This window comes from Macaca nemestrina, chromosome 17 (genome assembly GCF_043159975.1).
Source record: "Macaca nemestrina isolate mMacNem1 chromosome 17, mMacNem.hap1, whole genome shotgun sequence".
NCBI classification, from domain to species: Eukaryota; Metazoa; Chordata; class Mammalia; order Primates; family Cercopithecidae; genus Macaca; species Macaca nemestrina.
This window is the reverse complement of record NC_092141.1, coordinates 77,280,687-77,293,173: the sequence shown is the minus strand read 5'-3', so window position 1 is coordinate 77,293,173 and position 12,487 is coordinate 77,280,687. Positions and strand designations below refer to the sequence as shown.

Here is a 12,487-nt window from a genome sequence, read left to right as displayed (position 1 = left end):
TATGCTTAAATATCCTGCCCAGGATGTGCAAAAGGTGTCATGAGTGGTGAGGGGGTGAGGAAATGGTAGCTAAAGAGTCAAGCTGCAAACAGTTGCTTACTTGGAGTTTAAAAGCATGAAAAGGGAGGGGCCGGTGAGGTCAAAACAGCTCCAGAAGAAGCCAGCCCCCCTCCTACAGCATAGGGGCTGAGTCTGGGACAGCCCTGAGACCAAACCCTTCCTGGCTATGAGGTTTATTATTTATTTACTTATTTGTAGATACAGGGTCTCACTATGGTGCCCAGGCTGGTCTCGAACTCCTGGGCTCCAGGGATCCTCCCACGTCAGCCTTCCAGAGTGCTGGGATTACAGGTGTGAGCCACTTTGTTCAGCCAGCTGTGAGGTTTACACGGACGCGTGTAACTGGCCTAGTAAGGAGTGTCAGCCCACAGTGGCAGTTTTACAAATGGTGTCCTGGTGCTGATGTTGTTAACATAATGACTCCTTGGGGTATGGGAAGAAAGGGATTGGTAAAAGAGAAGTGTGGGACCTTAATTGGTCTCTCCTACAGCCTGGGACTTGCCCCTTCTGGGACAAAGAATACCACACTCCAGGTTGAGCTTCCGTAAAAGGATATCAGGCTCTTTAACCCAGAGTGGGACAAAAGGGCCAATAGCAGAGGCAGCAGCCCTGGGTCTGAGTAGAACAACCCCCCGCAGGTTCACATGGTTCAGACACCCAAGGCATGCCCACAGGGCCACCCGCTTGTGGTCGCACCCTCCCTCCCTTGCAATTTCCTGTATGGTGGAGAAGGCAGGGATCCCAAGGGGCCCAGCTCTTTGAGAGTTAGACTAACAAATGCAGGCAGCTGAGGGTACTTCTGGGAATACTGGGTTGTCTTGGCTCTTGGAGGGGAGAACGGCAGTGAGGCAGAGCCTCAGGGCAAGGCTGGGACCAGATATACCTGTCTAGACCTGGCCTCCGCCCCTCCAGGTTAGGCAACTTGTCTTCACCAGTCTGCAACTCAGTTCTCTTGCCAATACAATGGGGGAGATAATGATCTTCATGCCAATAAATACTCAGCCCAGTGCCTAGCACATAATAAATGCTGAGTAAGAGATGCCTTAAAAATGTTTTAAAGGAGAGGAAGTCATTGGACAATATGGCAGACATTGCTGGTCTCCCAGCAATGCCCACGTCCTGTGTATCCTGCTAATAGAACTGTGGTTTCATTCAAAGGGAGGGAGATTACCATGCCCAAGTTCAAGTCAGTCACTACAACGTTGTCCCCAGTTTCTCAATCTGGGAGTGCAACAGTGAGGCGTGGCCAAAAGACCCAGCTCTGGCCAATAAGATGCAAGTGCAATTCTTGGGGCGCGGGCAGAGCTGAGCCACCTCCCTTCTCTTCTTCCTTCTTTGAGCCAAATCATGATTCAGGGGCCTAAAGTTGCTGGATGGCAGTCATGAGGCAGCAAGCATGAGGACAAACACAAAACACTTACATGCTAAGGACGGCAGAGCAGAAAGATCGAGTGAGCGCACCTGGCTCTCGGCAGCATCTTTGAGCAGCTGAGCTAATGAAAGCAACCACTTACCTTGAAACTTGCGGTAATGGGAGGAAAATAGCTCCATGTATGTTTTAATTCACTGTTAGGTCTTTTCAGTTCCTTATAGCTGAGAGCATCCCTAACTTACATAGCAAGACATGAACAGGAGAGCAGACAGGCAGTATGTTTGGGATTTGCAAACACAAGGCAACTGCCACTGCAGTAAATGCAACAGGCAGACGGGGCCCAGAGTTACCTATCATCCCAGTGATGTAACCCGCCTGCTGCAGCACCTCTGCCAAGGTGGTTTCATTGAGTGGAAGGCCTCCCACAGAGGTGACTGCAAAGTTGTGCGTGACTCCATTGCGAAGGCCAAGTCGGCCAGTGAGCAAGGAAGCCCGGGAGGGTGAGCAGGTGGAGGCAGCTGCATGGAAATCCACAAACCTGCAGGGAAAGGACAGTGGTCAGGACTGCAACAACCACGGAAGCCAGAGTAAAAGAAAAGGCAATGCCCACTCAGTTCCTGGGATTTCAGTGCTCAAAGGTCAAAGATCACCTAGTCATGGGACAGGTCAGCAAATGGGATTTCTGGTTGGGCACGGTGGCTCACCCCTGTAATCCCAACACTTTGAGAGGCTGAGATGGGAGGATCACCTGAGGTCAGGAGTTCAAGACCAGCCTGGCCAACATGGTGAAACCCCATCTCTACTAAAAATTTAAAAATTAGCCGGGTGCAATGGCATGCTCCTGTAGTCCCAGCTACTCAGGAGGCTGAGACAGGAGAATCGCTTAAACCTGGGAGGCGGATGGCCAGGTGCAGTGGCTCGAGCCTGTAATCCCAGCACTTTGGGAGGCCGAGGCAGGCGGATCATGAGGTCAGGAGATTGAGATCATCCTGACTAACATGGTGGAACCCCGTCTCTACTAAAAATACAAAAAATTAGCTGGGCGTGGTGGCGGGCGCCTGTAGTCCCAGCTACTCGGGCGGCTGAGGCAGGAGAATAGCGTGAACCCAGGAGGCGGAGCTTTCAGTGAGCCAAGATCGCACCACTGCACTCCAGCCTGGGCAACAGAGTAAGACTCCGTCTCAAAAAAAAAAAAAAAAAAAGAGGTTGCTATGAGCCAAGATCGTGCCACTGCACTCCAGCCTGGGTGACAGGAGCGAGACTCCATCTCAAAAAACAAAACAAAACAAAACAAAAAAGGAAATAGGATTTCTGGGTTTCAGGAAAATGAAACCCAGAGAGGTAACACAAGTAGTCCAAGTTTCCACAACTCATTCAAATGGATTTAATCCAACAAATTCAGTCAATCTTATTTATTCGAAGATTCCACATTTCAAATGTGCCTACTTACTAACGTATTTTTTAATCCCAAAATCAATACTTGAGGTGATTTAGGGTCATTCGCGGATATAGGCAGACCTGCAAAACGTTTGAGTAGCTTTGGCGCACACGTGCTCAGTGGAGGCTGAACAAGGTGACCCTCTCCCTCTGGTTTCAGCTCTCATATCACACTGTAAACAAATGTCCTCACAGTCTATTTAGAGCCACGGCTTTTGCATTTTTGTGTTTCGTGTTGGTGGTTTCACTGTGGAAAATGGCCCCCAGATGTGTCTACGTGCTGCGTAGTGTTCCTAAGCGCTCAAAGGCTTTGATGTTCCTTATAGAGAAAATGGATGTGTTAGGACCGGGTGTGGTGGCTCACACCTGTAATCCCAGCACTTTGGGAGGCCAAGGCGGATGGATCACTTGTGGTCAGGAGTTCAAGACCAGCCTGGTCAACATGGTGAAACCCTGTCTCTACCAAAAATATTTTTTAAAAAATTAGCCAGCACTTTGGGAGGCTGAGGCGGGCAGATCACGAGGTCAGGAAATCGAGGCCATCCTGGCTAACACGGTGAAACTCCATCTCTAGTAAAAATACAAAAAGAAATTAGCCGGGCGAGGTGGCGGGCGCCTGTAGTCCTAGCTACTCTGGAGGCTGAGACAGAAGAATGGCGTGAATCCGGGAGGCGGAGCTTGCAGTGAGCTGAGATCGCACCACTGCACTCTAGCCTGGGCGACAGAGTGAGACTGAGTCTCATAAAAAAAAAAAAGTTAGCCGGGCATGGTGGTGTGTGCCTGTAACCCCAGATACTCGGGAGGCCGAGGCAGGAGAATCGCTTCAACCCAGGAGGCAGAGGTTACAGTGAGCGGAGATCGTGCCACTGCATTCCAGCCTGGGCAACAGAGCAAGACTCTGTCTCAAAAAATATATATATATATATGTATATATATACACACACACACACACATATACACATACATATACATAGTAAGGTATCTTTACACAGCAACATTCATAAAACACAGTTATGTATTAATTTAATTAGTGAACGAAAATTTTCTGACTAGATGCTCACAGGACGCTAACCCCATATTTTCCCTAGGAGCAAAAGAGTCAGTATTACCTAATTCAGTACTCATGGTGGCTTGATAGAACATAACTATTATCAATAACAAAAATTGACTGAGGTCGGGCGCGGTGGCTCACTCCTTTAATCCCAGCACTTTGGGAGGCTGAGGCGGGTGGATCACCTGAGGTCAGGAGTTCGAGACCAGCCTGACCAACATGGTGAAACCCTGTCTTTACAAAAAACACAAAAATCAGCCAGGCATGGTGGTGCATGCCTGTAATTCCAGCTACTTGGGAGGCTGAAGCAGGAGAATCGCTTGAACCCAGGGGTTGGAGGTTGCAGTGAGCCGAGGTCATGTCACTGCACTCCAGTCTGGGCGACAGAGCAAGACTCTGTATCAAAAAAATTTAAAAAAGAGTTGACTGAATCTATGACCTATTACTCTATGCCCAGTCCTTTTTTAGACATTGTTGAGAAATACGAAAGAATTCTAGTCATTATCCTACCCTCAAGGAACACGCAGAAACAAGACATTGAGTGACAAGACGTGAGCAAATTTAAGTCACAACAATGCACAATGGTATGTAATTAAGACCCCAAATAGATGGATAGAGCCACAGGAAATAGAGATAAGGAATGCTCTAGGATTGAGATACGGAGAAAGAACTTGATGACGGTCCAAGGACTAGAGAAATCTCCGTAGAGGAAGTGGCACAGAGGTTGGAATCAAACTAAAAGATGGGACTGTACGAACACTTCAAAAATCACAAGGACAGGCATTCCTGGTGGAGGAACAGCAGGATATTCTTATTTTTGCAAAAGGAAACACTGAAAGGATACACCAGAGGCTAATAAAAGAATGGTTTCCCACAAGGGGAGGGAGAAACAGTATGTGGAGGGGGAAAGCAAGATTTTCTGGACTATGTTGTTATACAGTTTGACTTCTGCACCTTGCAAATGTTTTATATGGCCAAAATGTAGAATTAAACCACAAGGGAAAAACAAGCAGACCCTATAATTAAAAAAAAAAACCCCACTGAAACAAATAAATCTGATCATATAATAAACAGTAATATGACCACACAGAGGAAAGAATCATTTCAAGTAATATTAGCACCCAGTGTTCTGGCTCTACAACATTAATGGGATATAATCTAAGGACAAAGAGAACCACAAAAAAAGCATCAATTTCACTCAGTAGTTGTTCCATCGGTGGCAATGTTGGGTTCAGGATTTGAAACTATTTCATGTGATATGGTAGAGTAAAGCAAACAAGTAATTATATTAATGTTTCTAACCAGGAACCAAGATTTCCAGGGTAAAAGGTAAAGATATAAAATAAAAGAAGATAATAAAAAACCTATAATGTTAAAATTAATGTAGAAGTCATTATGAACTCGTGATTTTTAAAAATATAGATCTCCTTGGCCGGGCGCGGTGACTCACGCCTGTAATCCCAGCACTTTGGGAGGCCGAGGCGGGTGGATCACAAGGTCATGAGATTGAGACCATCCTGGCTAACACGGTGAAACCCCATCTCTACTGAAAATACAAAAAAATTAGCCAGGTATGGTGGTGAGCACCTGTAGTCCCAGCTACTCAGGAGGCTAACGCAGGAGAATGGCGTGAACCCGGGAGGCAGAGCTTGCAGTGAGCTGAGATCACGCCACTGCACTCCAGTCTGGGTAACAGAGCAAGACTCTGTCTCAGAAAAAAAAAAACTATATATATATATATATATATACACACACACACACACACACACACACACACACACACACACACAGATAGATAGACAGATAGATAGATCGATTGATCTTCTAGCTACTATCTGCTGAAAGAGCCTAGAATCATTGACACTCCTGTAGCAATGAGGGCACTACACCCCTATCTTTGTTTTGAACACCATCCTGCAATAAAAGGAATCGGATCTCCTTGGAGAAATAGTTAATTCCAGATTTGAGCAAGGAAAAGTAACAGGGGAATCTGGGACATCTGCTTGTGCCAGGAGGCAAAGACCCAAGAGCCAACTTTGAGGGGCTCCCGCTGGCCAAACTTGGGACAATGTGGGCATCAAAAAGCAATTAGGCCCGGCGTGGGGCTCACACCTGTAATCCCAACACTTTGGGAGGCTGAGGCGGGTGGATCACTTAAGGCCAGGAGTTCGAGACCAGCCTGGCCAACACGGTGAAACTCCGTCTCTACTAAAAATACAAAAAATAGCAGGACATGGTGGCGCATGCCTGTGATTCCAGCTACTCAGGAAGCTAAAGCACAAGAATCGCTTGAACCCAGAAGGCAGAGGTTGCAGTGAGCCGAGATCGTGCCACTGCACTTCAGCCTCAGAGACAGACAGAGCAAGACTTGGTCACATACACACGAAAAAGAACAATTAGTGTATTTGATTGAAGGCATGAATAAATAAAAATCCATTAGTCCATACTGACACTCAGAAAAATTCATTTACCACCATTAGAAAAGCATGTTATGCCAATTCCACACCCTAAAAATTCGTAATTAAACATTCATCTTGACACTTTAGAAGGATCATAGTCATCACTAGGTGATGAGGGAAAGCACTCCTTTTCAGAAGCATGCCAGGCAGTCGGACGCAGGGAAGGGATGGCAGGCTCAGGAAATCACCATTTTTGCAACCCCCTCCCCACCTCACCCAACCCTCATCTATTTTTTTTTCTATTGGGGCAGCCAAACCAATGCATCCCCCAGCTAATAACTGATGATCAGTGGATGTGTTGGGAGTGGTTGTTCAGAGTGTCAACCTCGGAGCATCATAAATTGGACAGAGCTGGAGATCCCCACCTTATAAAATGATTAAGTTTAGTGTCATGCACAACGGGTACCCTGACCTCATACATCTCCTGATGGGATGCAAGATGAAGTTTATAAAATCAAGGATTCTTGCCAAAAGCATTTACCCTGAATCTAATCAAACCTCTAGATCCAATTTCCAGGTTACAGGAAATACAGCTCATAGAAAAACAAATTAAATGATACCACAAGGAAGTAATTTAACAAACCAGTATCTTGATATTCTACAAGAAAACTGGTCTAGTCTCTTCAAAAAGTCAGTATCATGGGATAAAATGGGATTGGGGTGGGTAGTAACCTACATTAAAGGACATTAAAGAGACAAAACCAAATGTAATATGTGATCCTTGATTGGCCTGCAGTTCAAATAAACTAACAACACGTTTGGGGATAATTAAGGGAATTTTAATACAGACCCAATGTAAGATATCAGGGAATTTTTGTTCATTTTCTGAGTATAATAACAGTATTATAGGCATATGGAAGAATATTATTCCTCTTTTATATATATATTTTTTAAATTTTTATTTATTTTTCTCTTGTTGAGACACAGTCTCGCTCTGTCGCCCAGGCTGGAGTGTAGTGGTGCGATCTCAGCTCACTGCAACCTCCACCTCCTGGGTTCAAGGGATTCTTCCACCTCAGCCTCCCGACTGAGAACTGTAGCTGGTAATAGAGGCACGCACCACCATGCCCAGCTACAAAGTGGATAATTTTATGTTATGTATATATCACTTCAATTAAAAAAAAAAATCCTGCAGACAGAGCAAAATGCTCAAAGAGAACCTCTTAGGAAGGGGCCTTGGCCCATTAAGTGGCTGTCAGGAGGTCTTCAGGAGAGAAAGCTACTGGTTTATAACAAAGGGATTCATTTATCATTTCACTCATCCCAAAAATATTTACTGAGCAGCAACAGCTACTAGGGGCAGACCCTGTAATCCATGTTAAGGAAGCAAAGACACGGTCCCTATGCCCAATGACCTTCCAGTTTCATTTTCAAATGAACGTACAAGGAGGTCATTTCCATTTTACAATGAATAGTTACAGCTAGTTTTTAGCTTGAACTATGAACAGAGCGCTTTACATGTGCTAAATCATTTAATGGCATTAAATGCCCCTAGGATGGGCTCATATAAGGATTCCCATATATAGATGAAGAAACTGAGGCAGGGGGAGATTAAAGACCTTGCGTCACACTGCTGGAAGGGGTAGAGCCACAGTCTGTATCCAGGCAAATCCAGTCCATGTTCCTGGCCGTGGCACTATGCAGTCAGGTATCCAAGGGCACACCCTGGGATTCAGGCCTGTCTGATTCCAAATCCTATGCAGGTGCCATTAAACCACGCTGCCTCTACTAAGAACTCCAGAAGCTTGTCTTGAAAGTTGAAGGGAAGGGGCAGGGGACACTCGCCCACTCCACAGCCAGTCTTGGAAGGAGGAAACCCCCAAGAGATAAAGTGAAGTTTTAAAGTGGGGGGGAAAATGTCCCCAGTCCCCCTGGCCTAATGTAAGGGAGGAGAGAAAAATGAATTTGGCCTGGGCATGAGAAGAGACCTTGAGGCTTTACCATCCAAAGACAGGTGTGGGACACACACATACACTAAAAACACACATGTATACAACACACATACATGCACACACATACACATCTTCAAACACAGCTCAATGTGAACTGAGGAAAGTACTAACTGGGCCTGGGGAAGGCCTCTTGAAATCAGATGACAACACTGGAATGATCTATTCAGGGAAGCCAGTTTTTCAAGGTTTTTATACCTTAAAAACCACCTACAAAAACCAGGCACCTGAATGCCTGGGGGTTTTCCTCGGAAACCCGCCTGAAGACAGAAGTTTCCTGGAGCAAACCTTGCTGGGATTCTAGGAATGTATGCTTTTGGAAAGAAGAGTTTCTGCTGGCTGGGCGCAGTGGCTCACACCTGTAATCCCAGCACTTTGCGAGGCCGAGGCGGGTGGATCACCTGAGGTCGGGAGTTTGAGACCAGCCTTACCAACATGGAGAAACTCCGTCTCCACTAAAAATACAAAATGAGCTGGGTGTGGTGGCGCATGCTTGTAATCCCAGCTACTCGGGAGGCTGAGGCAGGAGAATCGCTGGAATCCAGGGGGCAGAGGTTGCAGTGAGCTGAGATCGTGCCATTGCACTCCAGCCTGGGCAACAAGAGCGAAACTCCATCTCAAAACAATAAATAAATAAATTAATTAATTAATTAAATAGAGGAGTTTCTGCTTAGCTTCCTAATCTCCAGGTGCCTGTTCAGGGTCATGATCATCCGGATGGCACCCTGTTTCTGGAAACCTTCCTCCTTCACCTTCCAGGAGACCCGTCTTCATCTGCCTTTGGCCTCCCTGATGGCTGCTGTTCTCCCTCCATTGTGGGGCTGTCTTCCCTTGTCCATCTCTAAGATGTTGAATGTGCCCAGGCTCCCTCCCCAGCCCTCTTTTTACTTCTAGTCCACTCACACACTCTGGGAAGTCTCAGATAGCCCCACTCTCTAAACTAATGCCTAAAAGCTGATGATCTCCAAATCCGTATTTCCAGTTCGGACTTCGTGCGGAGACCACCTTCGCTCCCCTCCCCTCCCAGACAGCTCTTCTTGGCACCTTAAACGCAATAATCCAGGGCTGCCCTCAGTGTCTTCCCCTCCAAAAATTGCTCCCATCTGCCATTCGGGGAGCAGTGCCACCACCATCCACCCCACATCCCAATAGAGAACCCATCAGGGCTGCGTAGATGCTTCGCTCCCGCTCATTCTCCATGTCAGGCGGTCTCCAAGTTCTATCAGTTCTCCCAGATCTTTCCTTCCTCTCTGCCACCCACCATCACAGCCTCCATGGAGGTCCTTAGGAGCTAGAGTCAAGGTTATTACAGGAGCCTGATCTTCTTGTTACCTCACGTCACCCTCCACACTAGTACAAATGTTTTTCTTCCTTTTTCTTTTCTTTTTTTTTTTTTGTTGAGACAGAGTCTTGTTCCATTGCCCAGGCTGGAGTGCAGTGATGCTGCAATCTCAGCTCACTGCAATCTCTGCCTCCTAGGTTCAAGTGATTCTCTTACCTCAGTCTCCTGAGTACCTAAGATTACAGATGCGTGCCACCGTGCCCAGCTAATTTTATATTTGTAATAGAAATGGGGTTTCACCATGTTGGCCAGGCCGGTCTCAAATTCCTGTCCTCAAGTGATCTGCCCGCGTTGGCCTCCCAAAGTGCTAGGATTACAGGCATGAGCCACTGCACCCAACCCAAACGTTTTTCCATAATGCAAATTTGATCACACCAATCCCTTATGGAAAAACACGATCTTGGCCAGGCATGGTGGTTCACACCTGTAATCCCAGCAATTTGGGAGGCCAAAGTGGGTGGATCACTTTAAGTCAGGAGTTCAAGACCAGCCTGGCCAACACAGTAAAACCCCGTCCCTACTAAAAGTACAAAAATGAGCCAGGTGTGGTGGCAGGTGTCTGTAGTCCCAGCTACTCAGGAGACTGAGGCAGAAGAATTGCTTGAATCCGGGAGGCAGAGGTTGCAGTGAGCTGAGATCATGCCAGTGCACTGCAGCCTGGGTGACAGAGTGAGACTCCATACAAAAAAAAGAAAGAAAAGAAAGAAGGCCAGGCGCGGTGGCTGACACCTGTAATCCCAGCACTTTGGGAGGCCGAGGCAGGCAGATCACCTGAGGTCAGGAGATCGAGACCATCCTGGCCAACACAGTGAAACCCTGTCTCTACTAAAAATACAAAAATTAGCCATGTGTGGGCGTCCGCAGTCTCAGCTACTTGGAAGGCTGAGGCAGAAGAATTGCTTGAAACGGGGAGGCAGAGGTTGCAGTGAACTGAGATAGCGCCACAGCACTCCAGCCTGGGCGACAGAGTGAGACTCCATCTCAAAAAGAGAAAAGAAAAACATGATCTTGCTCTTACTGCTTCTCTGGGCTTATCTGCTGCCCCTGATGCCTGCACATCCAATGCTCCCAACACACCACATTACTCCCATGCGTCTGTGCCTTTGCACACGCTGTTCTCACCACTGGGAACATCTCTCTCCACTATCCTACCTTCTGTGCATTGGCAAATCCCAGCTGTCTTCAAGGCCTAGATCAAATGTTCAAATGTTAGCACCTCGATGACATCCTCGCTGATCTCTCCTCCTGCAACCTATCTGCCACACCCCAATACCCACACAGAAGCAGGGTCCCTCTTCTCCATGTAATTATATATCATTTGACATTTCTCTCTCTCTTTTTTTTTTTTTTTTTCGAGACAGAGCCTCACTCTGTCACCCAGGGTGGAGTGCAGTGGCGTGATCTCGGCTCACTGCAAGCTCTGCCTCCTGGGTTCACGCCATTCTCTTGCCTCAGCTTCCCGAGTAGCTGGGACTACAGGTGTCCGCCACCACGCCCGGCTAATTTTGTTGTTGTTGTTGTATTTTTAGTAGAGACGGTGTTTCACCATGTTAGCCAGGATGGTCTCGATCTTCTGACCTCGTGATCCACCCGCCTCGGCCTCCCAAAGTGCTGGGATTACAGGCGTGACCCACTGTGCCCAGCCCTCTTATTACTCTTAGAGCTGACATTTATGAAACACTTACTTTAATCCAGGCACTTTTCCAAGCACTTCGCATACATTAAGTCATAAGCATCTGTTGCCCCTGGCTTCACTTTAGCTCTGTACAAGCTGGCCCAAGCTTACTGGTGTCATCTCTTTATCTACCACAGCAGAACCAGCTTCATAATTCATGGAACCCAGTAAAATATGAAAATACAGGGTCCAGCCAGGCACAGTGGCTCACGCCTGTAAGCCTAACACTTTGGGAGGCTGAGGTGGGCGGATTGTCTGAGCTCAGGAGTTCGAGACCAGCCTGGGCAACACAGTAAAACCCTGCCTTTGCTAAAATACAAAAAATTAGCTGGGCGTGGTGGCAGGCGCCTGTAGTCCCAGCTGCTCGGGAGGCTGAGACACAAGAGTTGCTTGAATCCACGAGGCGAGGTTGCAGTGAGCTGAGATCATGCCACTGCACTCCAGCCTGGGTGACAGAGTAACACTCTGTCTCAAAAATAAATAAATAAATAAATAAATAAATAAGATTTAAAAAAAAGAAAAAAGAAAAAAGAAAAGAAAAAGAAGAGAAAGAAAATTCAACGTCCCTGGTTCAAGAATCACTAAGCATTTTAAGACGGTGACAGCAAAGCCTGCAACCAAGCACAGGGTCTACGAGTGTGCAACTGCCCAGGCCACACTGCCCCTAAAGCTAGCCCTGCACAATGCCATCAGCCTTGTCTTAAACCTCGCAGCCCAATGGGCTTCCCAGGCCAGGAGAGAACTACCCGTGGGTCTCAGGACCCCAGACAGTGCTCCCATGTGGCATATGGATGCTTCCTTTGCCAGTTTCCACAAGTTTATCTGGGCCTTCTTTAGATTTTTTCCCTACATGCCAGTTATTCCTATACCAATCTTCCCTCTCAGTAAATAGCACCCCCCCTACCCTGTCACTCAAGTCACAGTCATCCGAGGTTTCACTCATTCCCTCCTCCCTCTCCACGGCTAAATTATTAGCATGTCCTATCAACTCAACTTCCAAATATATCCAGAATCTATCAATTTCTCTCCATCTATCTGCTCATGTCCTGGTCCAAGCTCCCATCACCTTGTACCCAGACCCCAGGGTTGTCGAACAACCCTAGGGGCCACCATTCACACCACAGTCCAGAGGTGAGCAATGT

At 47.0% G+C, this 12,487-nt stretch overlaps 1 protein-coding gene across 8 annotated transcripts in view; it reads right to left on the bottom strand.

Annotated features, from left to right (window-relative positions):
• LOC105469045 (arylsulfatase G) overlaps positions 1–12,487 on the bottom strand; it is a 153,252-nt gene that overhangs the window by 69,378 nt on the left and 71,387 nt on the right. For all 8 annotated transcript variants that reach the window (XM_011719610.3, XM_011719605.3, XM_011719612.3 and 5 more), the window contains exon 3: positions 1,783–1,970. In XM_011719610.3, the coding sequence (XP_011717912.2) occupies positions 1,783–1,970 (188 nt within the window). The remainder of the gene's footprint in view (positions 1–1,782; positions 1,971–12,487) is intronic.